General features: G+C 47.6%; 2 protein-coding genes across 15 annotated transcripts in view; both read right to left on the bottom strand.

Moving 5' to 3' along the window:
* The window catches only part of ANK1 (ankyrin 1), a 50,025-nt gene extending 48,637 nt beyond the window's left edge, over positions 1 to 1,388 (bottom strand). For 4 of the 12 annotated variants that reach the window (XM_064637903.1, XM_064637905.1, XM_064637904.1 and 1 more), the window contains exon 1: positions 468 to 1,380. In XM_064637903.1, the coding sequence (XP_064493973.1) occupies positions 468 to 593 (126 nt within the window). In that variant the 5' untranslated portion in view covers positions 594 to 1,380. Of the gene's footprint in view, positions 1 to 467 lie in introns of all 12 variants that reach the window. The other 8 variants (XM_064637907.1, XM_064637909.1, XM_064637912.1 and 5 more) reach the window with 6 other exon arrangements.
* A 4,541-nt stretch (positions 1,389 to 5,929) lies between these two features.
* KAT6A (lysine acetyltransferase 6A) overlaps positions 5,930 to 21,882 on the bottom strand; it is a 33,062-nt gene continuing 17,109 nt past the window's right edge. For 2 of the 3 annotated variants that reach the window (XM_064637901.1, XM_064637902.1), the window contains 11 exons: positions 20,932 to 21,245; positions 20,143 to 20,261; positions 19,293 to 19,408; positions 18,509 to 18,650; positions 17,901 to 18,062; positions 17,249 to 17,342; positions 16,592 to 16,823; positions 15,263 to 15,473; positions 13,911 to 14,603; positions 12,849 to 13,164; positions 5,930 to 11,012 (listed from right to left, as the gene is read on the bottom strand). In XM_064637901.1, the coding sequence (XP_064493971.1) occupies positions 8,431 to 11,012; positions 12,849 to 13,164; positions 13,911 to 14,603; positions 15,263 to 15,473; positions 16,592 to 16,823; positions 17,249 to 17,342; positions 17,901 to 18,062; positions 18,509 to 18,650; positions 19,293 to 19,408; positions 20,143 to 20,261; positions 20,932 to 21,245 (4,981 nt within the window). In that variant the 3' untranslated portion in view covers positions 5,930 to 8,430. Of the gene's footprint in view, positions 11,013 to 12,848; positions 13,165 to 13,910; positions 14,604 to 15,028; positions 15,107 to 15,262; positions 15,474 to 16,591; positions 16,824 to 17,248; positions 17,343 to 17,900; positions 18,063 to 18,508; positions 18,651 to 19,292; positions 19,409 to 20,142; positions 20,262 to 20,931; positions 21,246 to 21,882 lie in introns of those variants that run through there. The other variant, XR_010425459.1, reaches the window with a different exon arrangement.

Here is a 21,882-nt window from a genome sequence, read left to right as displayed (position 1 = left end):
CTGCTCCTGCTGTCCCCTGATCTCGGTGTTCTGGGGGAGATCAAGCAGCGGGGGGAGTGGACACCAAAACTGCTCCTTCACTAGAGAAAAGGAGTGGGGGCCTCTTGGCCCTTTGCTCTGAACACAAAGAGCAACTCTGGGAAGCTGCAGGAAGCCAGGAACCAGCAATTTTATTTTAGAGATCCAGTCTGTCACTGGTCTGAACAAACCTCTTGAGCTGCCTTGATAAACCCCTCACTTCCCTTCCCCCTCACCAGACTTTTCTCCAGCCCCCCTCCCTAAGATGTCAGGGTAAACAGCAGATCCTGCTCCTGAAAGTTGTCCTCTCTTTGGCAGACTGTTTCCTGTGCTGGCTGCACACAGGCTCACACAGGGACCAGGCTGCCCCTCTCTCCCCCCACCACAAACACCTCTCAGTGCCAGACCACAGGACCTGGACCTGGCTTTGCTCTCCCAGCACCACTGACCTTTTTCTTCCGGTCCCGGGAGCGGTTCCTGCGCTTGCGGTTGGATTCCTCCTTCTCCTTCTGCTCCTGCAGAGCCTGAGCCTCGATATCTTTGATTTTCTTCAGCTGCTTAGCTGCTTGAGCCATGGCTGGTCAGACTGCAGTCCCCTCCAGAGCTCACACCTGCACTTTCCACGCAGCAAAATCCTCCTGGCCAGGGAAGTCCCTTCCCCTCGCGCAAACGCCGCCGACCCAGATGAGTGTGAAACCAGTAATGAGAGGAGAATCAAAAGCAGTCAGCAAGCCCCAAAGGGCAGCCAATGTCTCCAGCTAGTTGCTAGATGGAGTCTGGGACACCTTTATAAAGCATTAATAATCCCAAATCCAGCTGTTTGCGAGGTCCCACGCACCATTGCAGCAGCCCCTGACTGCGCTGGCACATCCTGCAGGAGCGTTCTTGTGGGACAGGACACTGGGCTGCTGCTGTGCTCACCGTTTCTCCTGCAGCATGAGAAGAGATGCAGGCAGGCAGCCACAGGAAGGAAAATAACTCCCAGCAATTAGTGCCCGATGACAATAGAGCAGCAGTGAAAAAGGAGGCCGATGCATCTCATCCGCCTGCCGAGTTCTCTGTAGCAGTGCCTGAGGAACAGGAACCTGCACGTAGTCAGGCAGGGGCTTCACCACTGCAGTGCTGCTGAGGCAGGCACATATTCCAGGCTCTCCAGCTTCCCTCCTCCCAGCCAGGCTCTGTGCAGCGGCCGCATCACTCACTCACTCCCCGGGTTGTGGTTCCATCTCCCTTCCAGGGGAGCAGGAGGGAATGGCTGCAGCATCTCTGCTCAGCAAACAGCCTGTTCTGCAAAGGATGTGCCAAGTACTGGAGCAAAGTGCAGCTCAGCAGCATCCTTTCCTCCTCTCATCTCCGTGAGCAGCGAGGGGAGGGGAGGGATCTCAGCTGTGAACAGGAGACACAAACCAAGGGCTCAGTCTGCTCGTTTACACAGCAGCAGCAAATTAACCCAATCCAGCAGCTCCTGCCCACCCTGGCATCACCAGAGCTCTCTGAGGACACCCAGGCAAGACACCCAGGGAGTCAGGACCCCTTCACCACACGCAGCCCTGCACTTCAGCTGCAGCTGCCTTCCAAAAGCACCAACAATTCCGTGTGGGAACGCAGGGGCCAGGCCTGGAGGAGCCACTTTGGTTCCTGCATGTGGTGCCAGTGTGTGAGGGGGCAGGATAAAAGGGGGGTGGGCTCTTCTGTGGTGGCCACACCATCACCTGAGCAAAGCAGGTGCAGGCACTTGAGAGCAGCCCTGCCTTCACCAGCTCAGTTCTTGTCCCTCAGAAAAACCACTGCCTGGGTGCAAACCCACGGGCAAAGCCCTGGGCAAACTGCACAGGGGCAGGCTCTGCACAGGCTGCCCTTTCCTGGGACCATTCCCCCCCATTCCAGGCCCTGATGGTCCCTTTTGTGTTAAAAGATGGCCAAACAGGGATTAATGTCAACTTCTCAGCAACTACTTGACACTCACAGGTTCTTTGGGCTGGCAAGAAGCTGAGATGCAGACTAAATTGTACAAACACTATAGGTCACTTCTCTGCCTGAGTAAGTTTTCTTGCATTTGTTTTCCCTTTGTCTCTTTTCCCTTTGAAGTTCCTCCAGTTCTGTTACTTCCCCACAGACCAAAGCAGACGCAAAAATCAGGAAAAAAGACTGAACTACAGTTCCTAAAGGATATGATGACTGAGGATATAGAGAAGGTCCTAAGAGAATATGAAGACTAGGAAATCATAGAATTTTGTGGTGTTTCCAACTACAGCTTTAGTTTTGTGTATTGCACCCACGTGGACAAATAACACACTCCAGCCTAGAGCCCACCTCTTAACTCCTTGGGAGCCAGAGCTCAGGGCAGGAGCCACAACGAGCCCAGCAGGGCTGGGTGAGGAGCTGGGGGGGGTCAGGCCGTGCAGGGCCCCTGCCTGGCTCTGGGGAGGCTCAGCTGCCACAAAGGGAATTTCCTAAGTTTGCTCTGGGAACCAGGAGCAGGGCAGCCACTGCCACCAGCTCGGGGCACCTCCACCAGGTTGTCGAGCCCAGGAGTCTCTTGGGAAGCTTTTCCTTCTGCCACTGCTGCTTTTAACCTGCTAACCTATTTGCTGGCTCGTGCAGCAGGCACTGCATTCCTTCTTTCTCCACACTGGGAGAAACGTGTGAGACCTCAGTTGTCTGGTTCTCTTCCCCAGGCAGCTTTGGGCAGTGTCACCAGAAGCTCCAAACAAAGGGCTGGGGAAAAAAGCAGCAGCATTAGGGAATAGGGACATTTAATGGACTCAGGGGTAGAGACGTAAAAGCCAAACTAAGAAAGAAGTTATTAATCACAAAACAGGCCTGGGACATACAATTACAAGGTAACATCACAGCTCAGAGCTCAGAAGAGCTCAGGAGAACTCAGAGGTACAAATGCAAGTGCTCTGAGTGACCCTGAGGGAGACACTTCCAGAGGAGGTGCAGATCTCATCACCACCTGTGCAATCAGCTGCCAAGCCAAAACAGTGCAGACTCCAGTAACTAATTGAGTGGCCATTCTTGGGGCCTGGATATGCTCAGGCAGAGAACTTTTCGAAGTGCTGTTCCTGGCCATGTCGTTGATACAAACCCCTCTCCCTGCTGCCCTCTGTGTTACTGCTTGAACTGCAAAATATCCCCAGTGCCTGCCTGCCCACAGAGCAGAGCAGAGGAGTAGGTAGCAAGACTCCAGAGAGCCCCAGGTTCAGACTCCATCTGTAAATCAGAGGGATTATTGATCTAATGCCCTTTAGGTACAGCCTGAAAGGCACCAAAAGCATCATCTGCCATTGCCAGAAAAGGAAGGAGCACTTGAGCAGATGAATCACTTTTACCAGTGCAGCTGAGACATTTGTGCTTTTCTAGGGCTGGAAATGTTTCCCTGTCCAAACTCATTTTCCTTATCACCTTACCCAGAGCAATATTGTATTCTTCAGCCCCTGACTGTATCCCTGTTATCTGCAGCTGTACATGTGCTGTCAGAGCTTCCCAACACTGCTACCCCATAACACAATTCCCTTTTTACCTTCCTCCTGCACCAACATTCACTGCTTGGACTCACTGGGCCCTGTGCAGAATTTGTGATGAAGGTTCTTGAGGACAAGGATCAGGTTTCCAAGCAGATCAAAGTGCCTGTCTCACAGCTGGACAGACAGAGAGATGATCAAGGGTGTCTGCCATGGCCTCTAAAGACACTGTTTTGTTCAGTGCTTTCCTTTGTGCCCAGCCATCACCTGCTGGCTCCTTGCTGTACATCCCCAGCCAGCTCTGATCACCTTCTGGGGACCAACTCCTGTGATTCTCTTTGCTCTCAGGAGCATGTTCACCAACACAAAGCAAAGGAGGACAAGGACACTCCGAAAGCAGCTGCAGCCTCGTCTGCTTCAGCCTGCAGGAGATTTTTATGGGGAGGGAACACACAGCAGCTTGAACCTGCCCCCTGGAGAACAGCTCCAGCTCCTCCCAGCAGGGCTGATGAAGCCCTGGGTCAGGAAATCTGCTGTCCAGTAACAATTCAGTTCTTCCCATGTGACACCCGTTTTCCTTTCCCCCCAGATTCCAGGGGAATTTCACCCTATTGAATTCGGAGCTTTGGCCCCCCTGGCTGGCAGCCTTTGGGGAGATGCTGAGCTCTGACAGGGCAGCAGCACGTGCTGCCTCCTGAGTGGCCTTTGGTGCCAGTGGTGGTGCTTTTAGAAACATCTGTCCTGAATTTTGACAGTCTGATTTAAAAGTCGACCTTAACTCACCGTGTCTTTTTTTTTTTTTGTCCAACACTGATTTTTATCTTCTTTGGAGAAATTGTTTGGGAAATATCCAGAACTGTAGATGTGTCATATCTTGTTGCTGCTTGTTCCTATGGGTTAAAATGGGAAAACAGAGGATGAATATTTCAGTAAACACTCTCTCCTATAGCTGGAAGGTACCACAGGCATCTATTAGCCAACATGTGAATAGAAAAGGAATTTTCAAGAGCCTTATTTAATTTTTTGGCACAGAACACCATGTTTATCACTTTTCCCTTGAAAACAGATTATTTGTGCTATGATAACTCTGTTATCTCAATCATAGACTGAGATTCTGCCACGTGACAAATGACAAACACACCAACAACAGAGGCCCTGTCTAAAGAGTTCACAGGGTAAAGTATTTGGCAAGGGAGAACAAACAGATACTGACAGGGGAATCTTTGTGAAAATTATCACACAAAATGAACAAGGTCGTTATGTGCCAGTTCCACACACAGAGCTGTCCTACAGCACAGAACCTCCCATAAGGAAGGAAGCACAGGAACAAATTCCTGATTCTCTCTGCAAGGCACTGCAGCTGTTTCAAGAGATTAAGCATGTAGCTGGAGTCCTGCCTCGCTCTAGGTGAAAATCAATGTTTGGTGAAGTTGCTGAGATTCTCTGTATTCGGGGCAAAAGGATTTTACATTCAAAGCTCAACTTCAGGCAGCTATTTTTAGGTAAATTATTCTGGCTGACAAGCTGTGAAGATAAAAGATGCTGCAGGCCTCACCTCAGCTGCTGTAAACTTGGTGTGCCTCAGTCAATCTGCATTCCTCTGCTACTGCAGAGCTCGCAGGGATCTCAGCAAGGAGCTCTTTCCCCGAGCTGGGAGCCTAATTAAGAACGTTCTCTGCTTTTTAGCTTTTCCCGAATTATCTCACTGATGAGCTTTCAGAAATCACGGAAGCCCCCGAGATCCTTCTCCTTTCAGTCAGTCCCTCCCAAGAACCACCACTCCGGGCTCCCAGGCAGTAGCTTGGTGCTGTGGGTTGCATTCCAGCTCTTCCCTGCGTGTTGAGAGCTGCCAACAGACATTTTGGTCCCCCCCCCAACTAATTTAGAGCAAAGGTGGCAGTGCTGAACAGAGCAGCTCTCCCCTGCCCCAGCACGAGCAGAGCCTGCAGCAGAGCTGCTCTCAGGTACCAAAGGTCCTTGCACTTCAGGACAGCCAGATTTCAATTGGCAAGTCTCTCAAAAAAAACCCCACAAACAAACAAACAAACACCCAACAAACCAAACCCCTTTCCCCTGTTCAGTCCCTCTCTAGGGGTGGGATTTATCATCCCACTGGCCCACGGGAGCAGGGGGTGGGGGTTTGTTTGTTGTCACTTTTTAACCAACGAGCAGTGACCAGAGCAGCCTATTTGATCAAATAGTGGGGTTTATAAACAGTTCTGCTTTCTCAGGACATCGTGAGGGCCCCTCTGTGGCAAAGCCTTTGGGAGGTGCCCGTGGGTGCTGGGGCTGCTCTGGCTGGCAGAGATCTGGGCAGTGAATTCCCAGTGTCACCTCCCTCCCAGGTGAAAAGGCCAAGAGGGAATCGTGTTCCCAGGGCCAGGGATCAGGGGCAGGGTTCCCCACTCACAGGGAAGAAAAGAAATCCACACGCACAACTGACATCCAAAATGGCTCAACATAATTTATTTTTTATGTTAAAATGTACAGAGTTCTTTTGAAAGTACTTGCTAGAAAGGGGAAAAAAAAGTGATATTACATACAAGGAGAGGAAGGGAGACCATCCAGCCAGGAGCGTATGACATGGAGAATTACAAAGGCATCTAGGCACCCCCTTCCCCTTAGCTTACAAGTCACCATGAACAAAGTACAAAGAGGTTACAAAACAGGAAAAGCAAATATAAACAGACAGGAATAGACTCAGCTTCATTTGTACATGCGGCTTTTAGAGGCATCTGGAGCTCCTATTCACACACTCTAGAGATCTCTTTAAAGAGAATTTTATCTTTCTTAAAATAGTTTTTAATATTCTACAACAAAGATAAAAAATTTTAAAGATGGAATGAAATGAAAAAGCTCTTATTTTTAAAAGGCATCAAAGTCACTAACTGTGAGATTTTTTTTTTTAATTTCTTTTAGAAGATTACCCAAGTTATCTTGCTAAAAATACATTTTTTTTTTAAACAGAAGTGAAAAAATGGTAGGTACCAATATTACTGCGTTGGATAATTTCTTTTTATATATAGAAAAGAACTTTTTTTTTCTACAATAGTTCTACAGTCACAAAGGCTTGTGGAAAAGGGAGCTGCCCAATTGATAAAAAAACCCATACAAAACCAAACCAAACATAACAGCAAACAAACTAAATTCACGGCCCTCATTTCAACAGCTTCTCCTCCTGTCTCAGACCCACCCCCACCCCCAGGAAGCAGCGACACAGCTGAAGATCAAGGAAGAGAGGGCAGCACAGTGCGCTTTCTACACGGGTTATTTGGAACTGGAATAGTATATACAGAGAAACGGGGTCCTACACAGCCTTGTACATGCTCAAAATTAAACAGAAATAAAAAGTGGAAGTCCTTTGAATTCTGCCTTTTATGGTTAGCAGTTACTGGAGGAAAAGTCCATTTTAGTGCATCTGAAAAAACCCCAACTTTCTTTTAGACTCTTTTGGTTTAAAAACAAAAGAAATTAGTCTTATTAATGTGTCTGTATCTCTACTTCATATACAATAAAAAAAGAACTTTACATTAAAGGGTGTCCCTTTTTGTACTGGGTGACGTGCCAGCAGTGTAGCCAAAAAGAATGTAAATTGGATTATGCAGCAACAAACAGCAAAATCCTCCATCCTGCTCCGGTGCTGGGACGGTTTCACTGCTGTCAGACAGGCCGATTCCCTTCTTTGCCCACACTAGATCAAACGTGGGGCTATTCCTATAAAATGGGCATCAAACACGGGGGGAGAATCAGGGAGCACATCACCGACTCCCCCCGAGAGTGGCACATGCAGCAACTTCCTACCCCGAGCAGAGAGGGAAGAGGGACGAGGACCCCGCAGGGCTCCCGCCCCAGCCCCCAAACACTTCGGGCTCCAGCACTTCCCGAGCCAGGAGGGAACTGGAAACAGCTGCTCCCGAGCTCAGCCCGACCCCCAGGCTCAGAACCAAGCCCCTCAGCACTTCCAGGGACATACCAGAGCAGTTTGGGGCTGACTCCAGGTCCCCACAGGTCCTTGTCCCCGCAGACATCGCCCCCCGTCCCCCACGCAGGGGGACACAGCCAAGTTCTCTCCTGAGGTGCTTCCAGCAGTCCCGTGCCAGCACGTGTGTGCATTCCTGCACACGTGTGTCCACGGCTGTGCATTCCTGCACACGTGTGTCCACGGCTGTGCATTCCTGCACACGTGTGTCCACCTGCGTGTCTGGGTGGTGAATGGGATCACTTTAAAGTTACATTATATTTTCAGCATGAACATACAATTTCAATTAACTCATCTACAAAAACACCAAGGTGAATAGTTTATTGTTTACACCTAACTCCAAATTTTACTGAGGGTGAGGGAGTCAGGGAAAATACAAGATTAAAATTTTTTCCTGACTTGCAGAAATAAAGATCTTCATTTATCCTCTGTGTCCCCTTCCAAGTCTCCCAATAAGTGCCTCCTGCTAGAAGTAGGAAATGCTAAGTGGGGTTTAGAGGGAAGGGTTGTTATTCTTTGAGATGTCGAACATTTTACATGGCTGCAGCACTAGAAACTGCATACAGAGGGGCACAGGGGAGGGAGAAGGACATACATTTTTTAAAAAATTTAGGAACATGATTTCACTGTTACACATAGTCTGTCCACTTTGTCAGCAAAGTAAGGCTCTTTTTAAATTATGAAAAGATTTTGTGCATGTTTTCCTCTCTAAAAAACATCTGTAAATGATTTTAGCTGTAAAATGTTTGAGGATTGTGAAGAAAACAAAAACAAACAAATAAACAAACAAAAAAAATCAAAAAAATAAAGACCAGGCTTCCTAAAAAATAAAATAAACCAAAGAAAATCCCTCTAAATCTACAGCAATATTTTAACTGGAAAAAGGTCCATTTTCTCTGGTTTGTCAGTATAAAAGGTTCCTTTATTTATATATATTTCAGTTTTTAGGACGCAAGTTCATCTTGCTCATCTTCTCATGTATGGTCCATTGAGGGACTGCTTGGGCACCCCGGCAGCGTTCATGTAGCTGTGATGGGAGGGGCCAGTGTACATCATGTTCCCGTGAGGGTTTGGCTGCATAGGCTGCTGGGTATAGGCCTGGCTCCCCATCATTCCCATCTGCATCTGCATAGGATACTGTGCTGTCTGGTTCATGTAGGCAGGGTTGCTATGGTAACTGCTGTTCATCATGGGCTGCGTCATGCGGTAGCTGTTCATGGCGTTCAGGGTGTTCATGTTCATGGAGTTCACGTTGTAGGGGGCGGTGGGCATCAGGTTGACCCCCATGTTCATGCCGCGCTGCACGGCCAGGGCGCGCGGCCCCGCCTGCATGGCCACGGCCGGGGGGCTGCGCCCGTACAGCTGCTGCTGGTGCGCGGGCGCCGAGGGCAGCGGCGCCGACTTGGAGCGGATGGAGATGTGCCCCTTGACGGGCATCTGGCCCTGCAGGCGCTGCGCGTGCGGCAGCCCGATGTTGGTGGCCGACATGTTGCACTGCAGCAGCGGCGACGTGAGGTTCATGGTGGTGGAGGCCAGGTTGGGCGGGGGGGTCATGGTGGCTTGTGCTTGCGGGGCGCCGGCCAGGGGGTGGGAGGGGGCCAGCTGGGCCAGCCCCGTGTTGGACAGAGAGACGCTGGTTGCATAGGAGGTCACGGCAGGAGAATGGCTATAAGGCATGGCGTGGGGGTCCATTATGGTGTTGGTCAGCTGCTGCAGCTTGGCTAAGCTGAACGTGGCCGAGGGCTGGGAATAGCTCCCGGCGCCGAAATCCCCCGGGATCCTCTCGTAGATGCTGATGTTCCCGGTGCTGCCCGACTCGGGGATCTCCATGATCATGGGGGCCGGGGTGAAGCTGTTGTTCATGCTACACTGGGACAGCGGCGGCTGCTGCTGGGGCGGAGGGGGGGGCTGGGGCTGCTGGGACTGAGGCTGCTGCTGCTGGGGCTGTGTCGTTGGTTGCTGGTTACTCGGGGGCCTTTCCACCACACAGCTCTGAGGTGACTTGATATTACAGTTTGCTGCAGGCTGGACAGTGTTTTGCTGCATCATGCTGCAACTGCTGCCAATGTTTGCCATTTGCTGAGTGACAACACAACTGTTCTGAGTGAGGCTGCTGGAAGAAGACAGTCCTCCGTAGGAACAGCTGCTCTGGGAAGAGTTATTTCCACAAATGCTGCCTCCCATAGTGGAGTCGTAGCTGCTGGGGTTTTCATAATTCTCTGTAGTGCTCTCAATGCTGCCAAGGTCACTGAAGCCACTATCCACCACCTGCTGGGAGTGGTCCGATACTGAAGGCACATCCATCATGGGGCTGGTCTCCATGTTCTGCATAGAGGGAGCGGACAGGGATCCTTGCTCAGGACTGATCTGGGTGTAGCTGCTCTCCAGAGCAGGCACGTTTGGGCTGCTGACAGAACGCACAGACTGGCTGGGGTGGGACTGAACGGAGGATATTGGACTGTTGTGTTCTGAGGCCTGGCAGTCTTCAACCATTGATATCTGAGGGTCCTCCTCAGTCTGGGTGTAACTCTGCAAAGTCTGACAAGCTGCAAGAGTTTCCTCACAGTCCTGGTAAGCTACATCATGCTCATTGCTTTCCTCCTGTGTCAAGGACTGGACTGCTTGAACAGTTTCAAGATCTAGTTCACTATGAGGAATCTCTTCCTTTAATTCAATTAACCCTTCTTTATTACTTTGTTCTTCTTCGTGATCATCCTCAGACCCAGGGACGTGCTCTGAGCCCACCGATGTCTCGTTGGAAGCCTGCTCTTCCTCAGAATCTGCCTCTGCTTCATCCTTTTCTTTTGCATCTTCTCTACTGCTTGGTATGCTTGTTTCTAAAAAACATTCTTGCCCCTGAGGCTCTTCCTTGACCCCTTCTCTAACAGGCTGTTCCTCCAATTCTTTTTTCTTCACTGACTCCAGATGACCATCATCTTCGTCGTCAGCGTCGTGATCTTCATTTTCATTTGTCACTACTGCAACCTCCTCCTCTTCCTCATGGTCGTGCTCAGGTTCATCGAGTTCTTGCTGCTCTTCTTCTGATTGCCTCTGCTCTTCTAAAACCCGTGGCTTCTCCTCTACCTCCTCTTCTATCTCAGGCTCTTTTACTTCTGGCACTGGACTGCTGTTGCTGTCCACAGGAGAAACTGCTCTTACTTCATTGCTGGCTATATCTTCCTCTTCTCCCTCTCCTACCTCTTCTGCTTCCATGTTCACATCTTCCTCTTTCCTTTCCTCAAGGAGAGGCAGGTCTTCTTTCTGCTCAACACATTCTTCTTTATCTGAAATTTTGGGCTTACGCCCCGGTTTTGAATTAGCTGCTGCTTCATCAGCTCCTTCATCCTGAACTGGTGGTGGCACCTCTTCCTGGGTCAGTTTAAAACCTGGTTTTCGACCAGGTCTTTTCTTCCAGTGGACTGGTTTTCGGCTTTTCCCTTTTGGCCATCCCTTCTTCTTTTTCAGGGGTGTGGAAGTATCTGGCTCCAGTGAAGAATCCTTTGCTTCGCATTTCCTCAGCATAGACAACGGTTTCAGAGGTGGGGTACCTGAAAACACAGATTGAAAGACACTGTTCAAACGTTTTGTTTGACCTGAGCATTCATGGGAGCCTTCCCAAGCACGCCCAAAGTGTTCATCAGCTCCAATATTAGCTTGGAAATTTATTGTGAAGAGCAACAAGGAGGATCAAGGTCTGCTCATCTGCAAGCATGATGCACACTGTATTTTCAAAGAACAACAATGCTTTCAAGATTTTGAATGTTCAAATCTCTGAGCCTTTATACACAATCCCAATTAAGCTCTATGCTATACAATAAAGCCCTGAAAAGACAGATTTTACTGATAAAATATGTTCACAAGTGAAAGTGCTGCAGCGTAGGGGAACACGTGAAGTTGCAATAAAAACGTGTTTCCATTTAGATCTGTGTTCATAGTATTTGTTAAAGCATTAACACTTAAACCCTTAAGAATAAAATCCACCTCCTAAAAAAAGTAAATCACTATTTCTCTTCCCTGTCTTTCACATTTCATATCTGCTACAGCAGATGAGATTTATCACATTCACAGTAAAACTTACAGACTGAACAAGGGAAAGTAAAAAAACACAGTTCAGCCTATTACTGAGCTTCATCTTCCCCCACACAACACTGCTCAAGCTGCACAGAACTGGTAGAACATAGAGAAAAAGCTTTGTTTTCCACACCACAGAACACCTTCTGTCTTCTAGAACACCTGACCCCTATTAAAAACTGGCCTCAAATCCCCACCTGCATTAAAGGCAAAAGCAGCCAACAGCTCCTGTTTGATGTCAGGAACAGAACACCCTAAAATAGTGTGCTTACTACTCATTACTTAGAGGTTCTGACAAATTTGCAGAAGTCAGGGGAAATAAAAAAAGGCAACAGAAATGAGACAAGGGAACAGAAAGCACTAAGTGACAAGTATTTATAAAATAGGTGAGCAAGAAATTTATCATTGTAGTATGTAACAGGTGTGAGTTAAAACAGTGGCTTTGCAAATACCATTTTTGATCCCTGGGCACTCTATGGACTATTTGTAGTCTGCAAAAGACAGTTAAAAATCATTGATTTATTTTATAAAACAATATATGCGAGTGGAATCTCTAAAGGGATCTGCATCTCCACCAGAAAACATTCAGAAGAGCACAAAGTCCTTTTAAAGAAAAATTCTCCTCTGGTAACCACAGCCTCGTTGAAAGCCATAAATTAATGAGTTTGTTCCAGTAACAATTTTTTATTGTGGGATAATGGCCCCATACTTGTTTTTCATACAGTTTTTTTATCTAGTTGACTGTTTTGCACTGTGCAGCCCATCAAGAAAACAGCCATAACGAAGATTGCTAATGGAGCATCTAATGACAGATGCTGCTGCTGTGGACTCTACACAACCAGCCTCAACCAAATAACTTTATTTTGTGAACTGAAGGTTCAGAGAACTTCAAGGAGATGTGAGAAGCTGAGTGCCTGAACATGCAATGTGATAACGAAGAGGATCTCAGAAGAGACAATTTAATATTTCCCTTTGTTATGGAAAATTGAGGGCTCCCAGTTCATGTTCATTTTATCTCTGTAAGTGACCCTGCTCTGTAGGTTCTTCCACAATCACAGATACAAATTCCATTAGGAAAGCTGAATCACAGGGACAAGCCTGTGATCAGCTCATGGCTAATAAGATAGTTAAATGCATGCACCACATTTTCATAAACCTTGGGAGTGCTTGAGGCCAGTTTGAACTGGGAATTTATGCCTACCCCACATTTGGGCCAGAAGTTACAAGGCAAGGTAAGCAACTTGTTCTGTCCTGAGCTGTTATCATCTCACACAGCCTATACCAGACTTTCACCAGCATACCACCAAACATACCAGTGTTGTCATCAGACTCCTCCTCGTCTTTGGACTTCCTCTTGGAAGAGGGTCTGTGCCTGAGCGTGTCTGCTGGGGCTAAGTGCCGAAAGTATCCACTGGACAGAAGTTCACTCTCCTCCTCTTCGTCCTCCTCCTCCTCCTCCTCCTCCTCAATCTCAAAGGTGGGCTCTAACCGGGGCATCGGCCGCTCGGAGTCGGAGTCCTCGAAGGGCTCATCCAGCACCTCGGTGGTCTCGGAGATGGTCTCGGTGACCACGCTGCTGTTGTGGTGCTTGCGCTTGCGGACCCGCCTCTTCCGGTGCAGGATGGGCTTCTGGGAGCGGGAGGGGGGAAAGAGGAGGCATTTCATCAAGTGAGGCAGAAACACAGCACTGGTAAATACGGGAAAAAGGACCGGCAGAGTTCAGCGGCCCGAGCAGGACCAGAGAGCTCCCTCCTGGAACCCAGAGTTCACCAGAAATACTGAGGAGCACCTGCCATCAGCTGGGATTTGAACAGCTGAAGTTCACAGCCCATCCACAACAGCTGGAGTTTAGAGACACTACAACACAGAGGTGAACAGTTTAGAATAAGCTGTGAAGATGATATAGGAGAGAACCTTTTAGTGCAGCTTCCCACAAAGAGAGGATCTGCTTAGTCACGTTGATAGAATTCACATCTCCACCTCCACAGTAAATAATTTCAAAGACTTTATGCTGTGATTTCAGTTGTTTAGAGAGCATTTGTGGTTTGCAAGCTTCTTGCATAAGTAGGACCATATCTCTTTCTATTTTGCATAACTGAGTAAAACTTTAATAACCAAGGTAGAAAAATAACCCAAGGCACGAGATAGAATTAAAAAACCCCAAACTCCTACCCAAACTCCTACCCCTGATTCAACAAAAACCACCACTAAAAAAAGTCAGTAGGACTTTAGAGAGAGTTCTGGAACACTGAGCATGTGCCACCCGTCCACTTAATACAGACCTCATGAACTGCACCATCCTTCAGAAAGCCCCAACATCCTGACCAAACCGCCTGCATGACACAGCCAGAGACAAGAGGAAATAAGGTACACACCTTCCGTTTCAACGTTGGCTTGGTGAGGACGGGTGGAGAGCTTGACCGGGGGCTCACGGGCTCGTCGTCCTCCTCTTCACTGCTCTCGCTGAAACACCTCAGCAGTGCCCTGTCGCTGTCGCTGTAGCGCCGGGGTAACCTGTCACAGTCCTCTGGGAATCGACACTTGGGGGGCTCCGTGTTCTTCTTCAGCTGCCCCCTCCACCTCTCCATGCCCTCGCTGTGCCGCCGGCGGGGAACCGCGGCCTTCTCCCCTTTGCCGTACTGTCCCTGGGAACCCGGGGATTTCTCCTCATCCTCAGCATAGCGGCCTCTCAAGGCCGGAGACTTCTCCTCACACTCCCCACACCTCCCTTGCAGGGCCGCCGACTTCTCCTCGCAGTCGCTGCAGCGGCCCCGTGAGGCTGCCGACTTCTCCTCGCACTCGCTGCACCTCCCGCTGGGCACGGCCGCCTTGTCCTCCCCGGGCAGGGCCGGCTCCTTCTCACAGAAGGGCTCGCGCAGCTTTTTGCTCTTGCGGTTCCATCGCCCCCTCCGGGAGGGCTGGCTGTTGGCAGGAAGACTGTCCAGGGGGAACATGTGCTTGTCTGGTCGCGCGGAATTGGCCGGAGCGACGATGTCTGGCTTTTTTTCGCTCTCTGTAGGTGAGTAAGGCTCCTGCTCCTTCTTCTCCCATGACACGGATTTTACCATCTGAGTTAAACAAAAACAAACAGATTTCACACCTCCTATTTCAGCGTGCATGTCCATCCTGAATTTGATTCCACAAAAGCTCTCAAGCAAAAAGTCAGAAAAGTTTAACGAGAGTGACTTTTAAGAATCCGATATTAAAAAGAAGAATTGACCTTTATGAGATCCAAGTAGTGCCACCTGCTACTCCTTTCCTCACTGGTGATAATGCACCTCAATTAGCCTCCCAATTAACTGACTGCAGTCAGCAGTGGCAGCTGGAACACCACCCATCACCTTGCTACATTCCAACACGTGTTTGTGCCGTTTTCAAGAAAAAAGTGAGACAAACTTGAATCTATTTTCCCATTGAAATGCACAATTAGCTTAATGTAAATACAGGAACAGCAGATAATTTGCCTCTTAGTATTCTAGTCAGTGCTGATCACCTGGTGCAAGAGTGCAACCCCTTCAAGGACTGTTCTCCAGACTATGCCTCCACATTTTCTCTATTTTTATTTTCTAACCTGAAACCATAAAGATACATCAACTTGTCATGACTGCATTGCTTTTTATGATTATGACAAGCGCTCAAACTTTGCACGTGAAATCCTGTCAGCGCTGCCTGCAGAAGCACCAAGGGTAAACCACGTGCCACCCTGGAGTAATAGATTCACTCTTACACTGGTCTCTGGATCCTTTTCTTTCTGCTGTTGTTGCTCCTCATTTTCCCCATCCTCTGTTTCCTCCTCTTCGTCCTCAGAGACCACGGAGTTGGAGACGATGACGGGCGTCCAGCGCAGACACTCGGCGTCCACGTCGATGGGCCGGACGTTGGTTCGGAGCTTGGCCATGTGCTCCTGGATCAGCTTCTCCCGGCGCACGATCACAAACCTGGCCAGCAACGACACCCACTCAGTGACAGGCCACAGACTGCACGTGTTGGCACGTGGAACAGATGTGTTACAGAGAAACCTGTGTGCTCTCCATCAGGGCTGTCACAGATAACTTCAGGGGACACAGAGCTCATTAAAACTGCACAACTTCCAGCACCATCAGACTGCCAGAGAAACCATCTCACAGCTGAGGAAACGCTAAACTCTTTCCATTTCTTGTTAATGGTGAAGCCTTTATCCTGCCATGGGTACCACTGAGCTGCAGAGGATCACTTTTATGACACTTAAATAGACAGGGGGTATGCCATTGGGGAACTGGCAATAGAAGGTGAAAGGTACTAAAGAGTAATAAAAGAACTGCTTAAAAAAGTTTTAGCCCCACTATCATAAGTGAATTTTATTCAGGGGGCTGGGAGCAATATCACTGGTTAAAGTATACTGTGAAATGAGGAAATAAAACTATTCTCAAGTAACTTCAAGTTTTCCAAATAAGTTTCAAGTTTAACACACAATAGAATACAACCCCACTCAAACTGCTGTGGTCTGAAACAAGAATAATTCCCAGTATTTCACCTGACTTGTCAGCTGGGCAAGCAGACTACCTCTATTCTACACCCACACACCTCATTTCTCCCAGTGATCTATCCCACTCCTCAAGCATTCCATGTTATTCCACACAGCTCATGGCATTTTTGAGACGCAGAGAAAAGGAGGGGAACAGCTCAGAAACAACTGTCTGCTCAGAAACTGAAAATAAGGAGCAGACCTCCCTTTGGAGAAGGGAAGCTGCTGTTCTTTGCTCTGTTTTGTGAGCATATTCCACTGATTGTGCTGAGGGACCCCGAGAGAACATGACCAAGAGACCAGCTCGCTTTCTCTCACAGCTGCAAGTTCCTCCCAGGCTCCACATCTGCAGTGCTACACAGCTGGACACCTGACCCAGCTCTGGCACCTCTGGCACTGTAAATGAGCGTCATAATCTCTACAGCCAGTATCTGGACACCTAAGTCTTAAATGAAATCAAGCTTTCTGCATGTGAGTTGTCTCCCAGCACCACCAAACTTCACTGCAACCCCCCTGAATGCAGCTGGAATTGCAGAGGGCTCCTGTACTCACTGGTCACTGCGGAAGTCGAGCATTCGCAGGTGATGGAGGGTGGAAGTGATGTCTTGGGGGCAGATCCCAGTCAGCTTGCTCAGTTTCTTGATGCTTAATTGCTTGTCACGTTGATGATAAAGGCACTCCAATATGACACTTTTCCAGTAAGCCATGTATGAGAGGCGCCCCAGGTCTGACAGGGGCTTCTCTGGGGATCCTGCCTGACCCTCACGCTTTGAAAGCAAATAGCCTAAAGGATACACAGGGAAAAGGTTACAAAAAATACCTTCTGCTTCCACCCCAACTTCCACAAAGGCATTTCTCCAGAAAGCAGCTGAATGCTGCCTACAAGATACAGATGGTAACTGTGAAGGATGCTCCAAACTGTTCGGTCAATTTTGTATTTGTTTGTTTAAACTCCTGTTATTCAACGCTCGAGTGTGGGATTTGTGAGCTCTGCTGCCATCAGACTCTGGTTGTAGGCAGTGCCACGAGATGGCAGCAGGAGCCTGCCCAGACACTGCACCCAGCCCAAAGCACAGCTGCAGCAGCAATTTTGGAGGCGACAGAGGAAAAAGCTATTTTAGCCATTTAAAACTAATACATCCACTTCCACTGCTAAGTCCTTCTTTAAAACATGGAAAGACAAGGACTAAAAAAAGTAAAGTTTCTTACTGAAGTCGATGAGGAACCTGCCATAGCCCTTACGCTGGTATTGTGGAAGAATCATTATACAGGAAACATTGTACTTCTGTTGGCAGTGCTTTTCCTGTGGGAAAAGAAAAGCAGAAGACTGGTGAGAAAAAGTAGAAGTTGTTCTGTACAAGCTCCTAAGTAATTTTATAGCAAAAAGTGAGAGGGGAAGCCACAAATAAAAGATAAAAATCTTAAGAAAAGGCCTATCTGAAATCTTGGTCCTGTTCCCTCAAAAAAATAAAAGGTTTCAAAAGAGGTGCAAAATTGCCAAACTTGTTTGGAAAACAATGTATTCACAGAACAAAGGTGAGACAGAACAGTTGGTAATTCTGTTTATCTCACAAACAGTACTCCCCAAGAGCAGGAAGTCATTTGAGGAGCTCTTCTTTAACCACTAGCTGCAGTACAAGTTCCTTAGCAAATATATGCTATTCAACATTCTGAGGAAACCTGGTTTTACTAATTTGTGGTCTCTGAGTGTAACATAAAAAAAAAATCTGTTTGAAACAGATGTCTACACCTGTATTACATAATTTATCACGTAAAATGCAAGAGCCCTAAAATTACAAGAAGTAAAGACTCCAAACCAGCATTTCTCAGCACAGCAAACAGTTTGTACTCAAACACTCACCTTGGAAAAGTAGCCAACAAGGTGACAGCCCTTGACATCGTTCTGTGTCAGCACGTAGAAAAGAAATGGCTCCACGTCGTAATAGAGAGTCTTGTGGTCCAGGAAGAGCTTGGCTAACAAGCACAGATTCTGGCAGTAGATAGTGCTGACATTGCCATCAACCTTACAGACAGGAGAAAAGCTCTGTCACTCCACGTGCTGGCATGCAAGCTCGTGCTTCACCTGAGTGTCCCCGTGTGTTTAAAAGGCCTTAACAGGAGAGGAAGACTCCTCTGGTACAGGTGGTGCCTCAAAGGACTTAAAACTGCCCCAGAACAAAGGCTGTGGCCAATTCCTGTTACATTCATTAGCTTAAGAGACAACCTAAAATTAATTTTCCTAAAACGAAAGAAACACATTTTTACACAGTGAGTTTTCTCCTGTTTTGTGGATGAATAATCTATATACAGGGTCAGTTCCCACTGCCTGCTTGCTCGTAGTTCTTCACTCTTGGCAAGTGAATGTTTCAAGAACGAAGGTCTTTTGGGCTGTGAAAAACTTATCACCCAATTTAGTGCTGAAGATCCTATTTTACAGATAAAAGTGAGTGACTCAGTTTTCTAACTTACCTCAAAGACTGAAATATTGTTTTTCCTGTAAATTTCATTGGCTGGAGGATGAAACCAGCCACACTTTTTCATATGCTGTTGGAGAATAGTTCTGCTTTTCATATACTTTAGACAGAATTCACAAAGGTACAACTTAGGTAGCCTGTAAGCAAAGGCAAAGGAAGGTCAGAGACTGAAGATACAAACTTCTGTATAAAATTCCTCACTCCTGCAGATTGAGAACCTGATGACAACAAACCCAGTGTGTACTGACCTCGTGTAATGTGCTAATGATAGGCAAAACCACCTTACCATAGTTAAAGTCATGGCATTTACTCCTTCTGTAACAAATGCACATTTAAAAAGTGTCCCTCCCTTCCCTCGTCCCCACAGACATATGGGTCACACTGACATCAACAACTGCAGTGCCAGTGTCCTGACCCTGCTGGGCTTTAACTCCAGTTACACACTCCAGCTTGGGCAGGAATGCTGTTTGCAGTTCCCTCCAATGTCTTCAGTACAGCTGCAATAATTCCTCATGACAGACCACGTGTTCTCATTAAATGGTGAATAGAGTTTCACTTAATTTTCTTTCTCTAGTTATAGCCCTTAGAAGTCATTCCTCTTTCAGAATAAAGTTGAAGTTCGAAGGGTTTGCAGTTTAAACAGTTTGCAAAGGCCTTAGGTAAGAGAACCTCAGAACACCCATACATGCAGCACAGCACAACAACCCTCCAGACATCAAAATGTGTAAGATTTCTGTGCCAGCTGTCCCATAAACACTGAGGCAGAACCAGAGTCTTACCTCGAGTACTCCTGGGGATATGGGGAGGAATACCAGGTCTGGATCTCATATTTGCCAAACTCAATGACAGAAGGGCAGCGGACCTGTGGGTCGGGAGGCCCAGTCACCCCTACTTTCTATGCAAGGGGAAAAAAAACAAACAAGTTTTCATGAATTTCCAAGTGAAAGACTTCTAAGCTGAAATAAGTTAAAACATTCTTATCTACACAGTCCATCCTACTCAAACTCAGAGAGAACCAGCAAGAGGCAGATGTTGTTTTCTGACACTAAACCCAGTGCCAGTCACACTTCAAGGAACCACGTGATTCACAAAAAGAAAGAATTATAAGCATTGTCACACCACAAACCTCCACTACCTTCCCCACTGCTGCCTGTCACAGTTTTAAATGCAGATTAGTACACAGTGAAGTTTAACACAATCTTTCTTTAGTCCCACTGTAATTTCCTTTCTTGTTATTTCAATAGCCAAGAACAGAAACACAAACTGCTCCTGAGGTTAAAAACTGGAATATGCAAGTATTTAACCTAATGCATCAGTGTCTTCCCAGTTTTGAGACTGGATGTACTACTGTAAATGTAGCAGCTACCAATGTTCAGGGTGCAGCTACCTCCTTATCATCACAAGTGCAGAAGAATTAAAAACCACCTCACATTTATAAGAAGAAAAAACAGCAAAAAGAGTACTTTTTAATGACTTATACATGCTTTATTTCCTTTCTGCCACTCTGACAGTAACTGTATCTATTATGGCACCCAAAAATAAGGAAACTAAATGCTCTGCTTTCAAAGAAAACAAATGTTTTCTTAAGTCATGAGGATTTTATCCCAAAATGCCAAAATTTAACTTTACCTGCAGTGCTTGTTCCTGAATATCTCTGAACAACTCCATGTCTTTTTCATTTAAGACATCCTGGCTCCCAAAAAAACGGTCCTCATTTTCTTGTTTTCCATCCCAGCCATCCTGATTGTCTGTAAATAAAAGAGAAAATTGTCTTCACCTACATTTACAAAAGAGTTCTTGCTTTTAGAGCACTGACAAACAACACCTGGCTGTATTCAGACACCCTGCCAGGTTTTTTTGATGGGATTTTCTATTCAGATTTGGGACCACAAAGAAAGAACCAGGAAAGCAGAACTGTATTTAGAAGAAGGGAAGGGGTGCTTTCCAGCAAGAAGATGCCAAACTGCACAAACAGGCTCCTCCATGGCTGAGAAATCTAAGAACCACTCACGAGCCCAGACCACAGATCAGAAACTCACGGTCTGTCAGCCTGGTTTGAATCACCCACTTCCCATTTCCCACTTCTACACTGCTGCTCTTATTTTCCTTAACCACTCTCTATGTTACCTCTTTCAAATGGGACATTATTTAGCATGTTTTCTAGGGCATTTTACCTCACCATCATCATTTAATCCCTCAACAGACCTTGCAATCACATATAAAGAGGCAAAGGTCTCTAGGATCACTTCCTTTTTCCAGCTGGTTCTACCTCAGTGCACCAAAGATAACTGCATTTGGGTGTCAAACTTCAGCTCAAAGTCTCCAGCCTCTAGCAATTCTACCCACTTCAACATCCTAGCCTTTGAACATTTGCTTGGTGTACAGGATACTTACATTGGCAGGGTGAAAGATCTTTACCTGTGGGCCATTCTGAAGTGCTAGATTTCCTGGTACCCTTTTTCCTGATCCTGTACTGCTGAGAATAGTGGACCACCTCCCCTCGAGCTTTCCGGCCGTCGGGGGAGGGAGTGAAGAATTTAGTAAGGCCATCTATGAGCCCTTTGGTTTTCTTGTTGAACTTCAGGGTGTTGCTGCCATCTCTGCAGAAGTCCAGGACATCTGTCTGCTCCAGGTATCCCCCTTCTGCCCCCGCTGACTGGCCGGACAGAGCGATCTTGCGCTTCCGGCCCCGACCGGGCCCCGCGCGCACTTTGCTGAAGGGGCCTTTTGACCTGCGGGGTGGGAAGGGCAGAGCTGGGGCCAGGAGAGCTGGGGAGGGGCCTGCCCTCCTCTCCAACTCACCTGTCAGCCCCACACAAACCAAACATGAACTGAAGGGCAGAGCTGGGGCCAGGAGAGCTGGGGAGGGGACTGCCCTCCTCTCCAACTCACCTGTCAGCCCCACACAAACCAAACATGAACTGAAGGGCAGAGCTGGGGCCAGGAGAGCTGGGGAGGGGCCTGCCCTCCTCTCTGACTCACCTGTCAACCCCACACAAACCAAACATGAACTGAAGGGCAGAGCTGGGGCCAGGAGAGCTGGGGAGGGGCCTGCCCTCCTCCCCGACTCACCTGTCAGCCCCACACAAACCAAACATGAACTGAAGAGTTTAAAAATGAAGCAGTCAGAGATCCTGTGCACCCCACAGGAGCCAGCATTTAAACCCCTCAGGAGAAGCACTGCACTGGTTTTCTCCACACTGAACATTATGTGAAATTAATCTGAGCATAAACAAGAGATTTTCACCAAATTTAATACACATCAAATTTTAGAATTGGTAACCAGAATGAATACACTGCACACGAGGCTTCAGTTTCTGCAGTCATTAAACATTCACACTTGTCATTTGTCAGAGTTTTTGCACTGAT

Source organism: Pseudopipra pipra, chromosome 28 (genome assembly GCF_036250125.1).
Source record: "Pseudopipra pipra isolate bDixPip1 chromosome 28, bDixPip1.hap1, whole genome shotgun sequence".
In the NCBI taxonomy this organism is placed as follows: Eukaryota; Metazoa; Chordata; class Aves; order Passeriformes; family Pipridae; genus Pseudopipra; species Pseudopipra pipra.
This window is presented reverse-complemented; position numbering and strand designations above follow the sequence as displayed.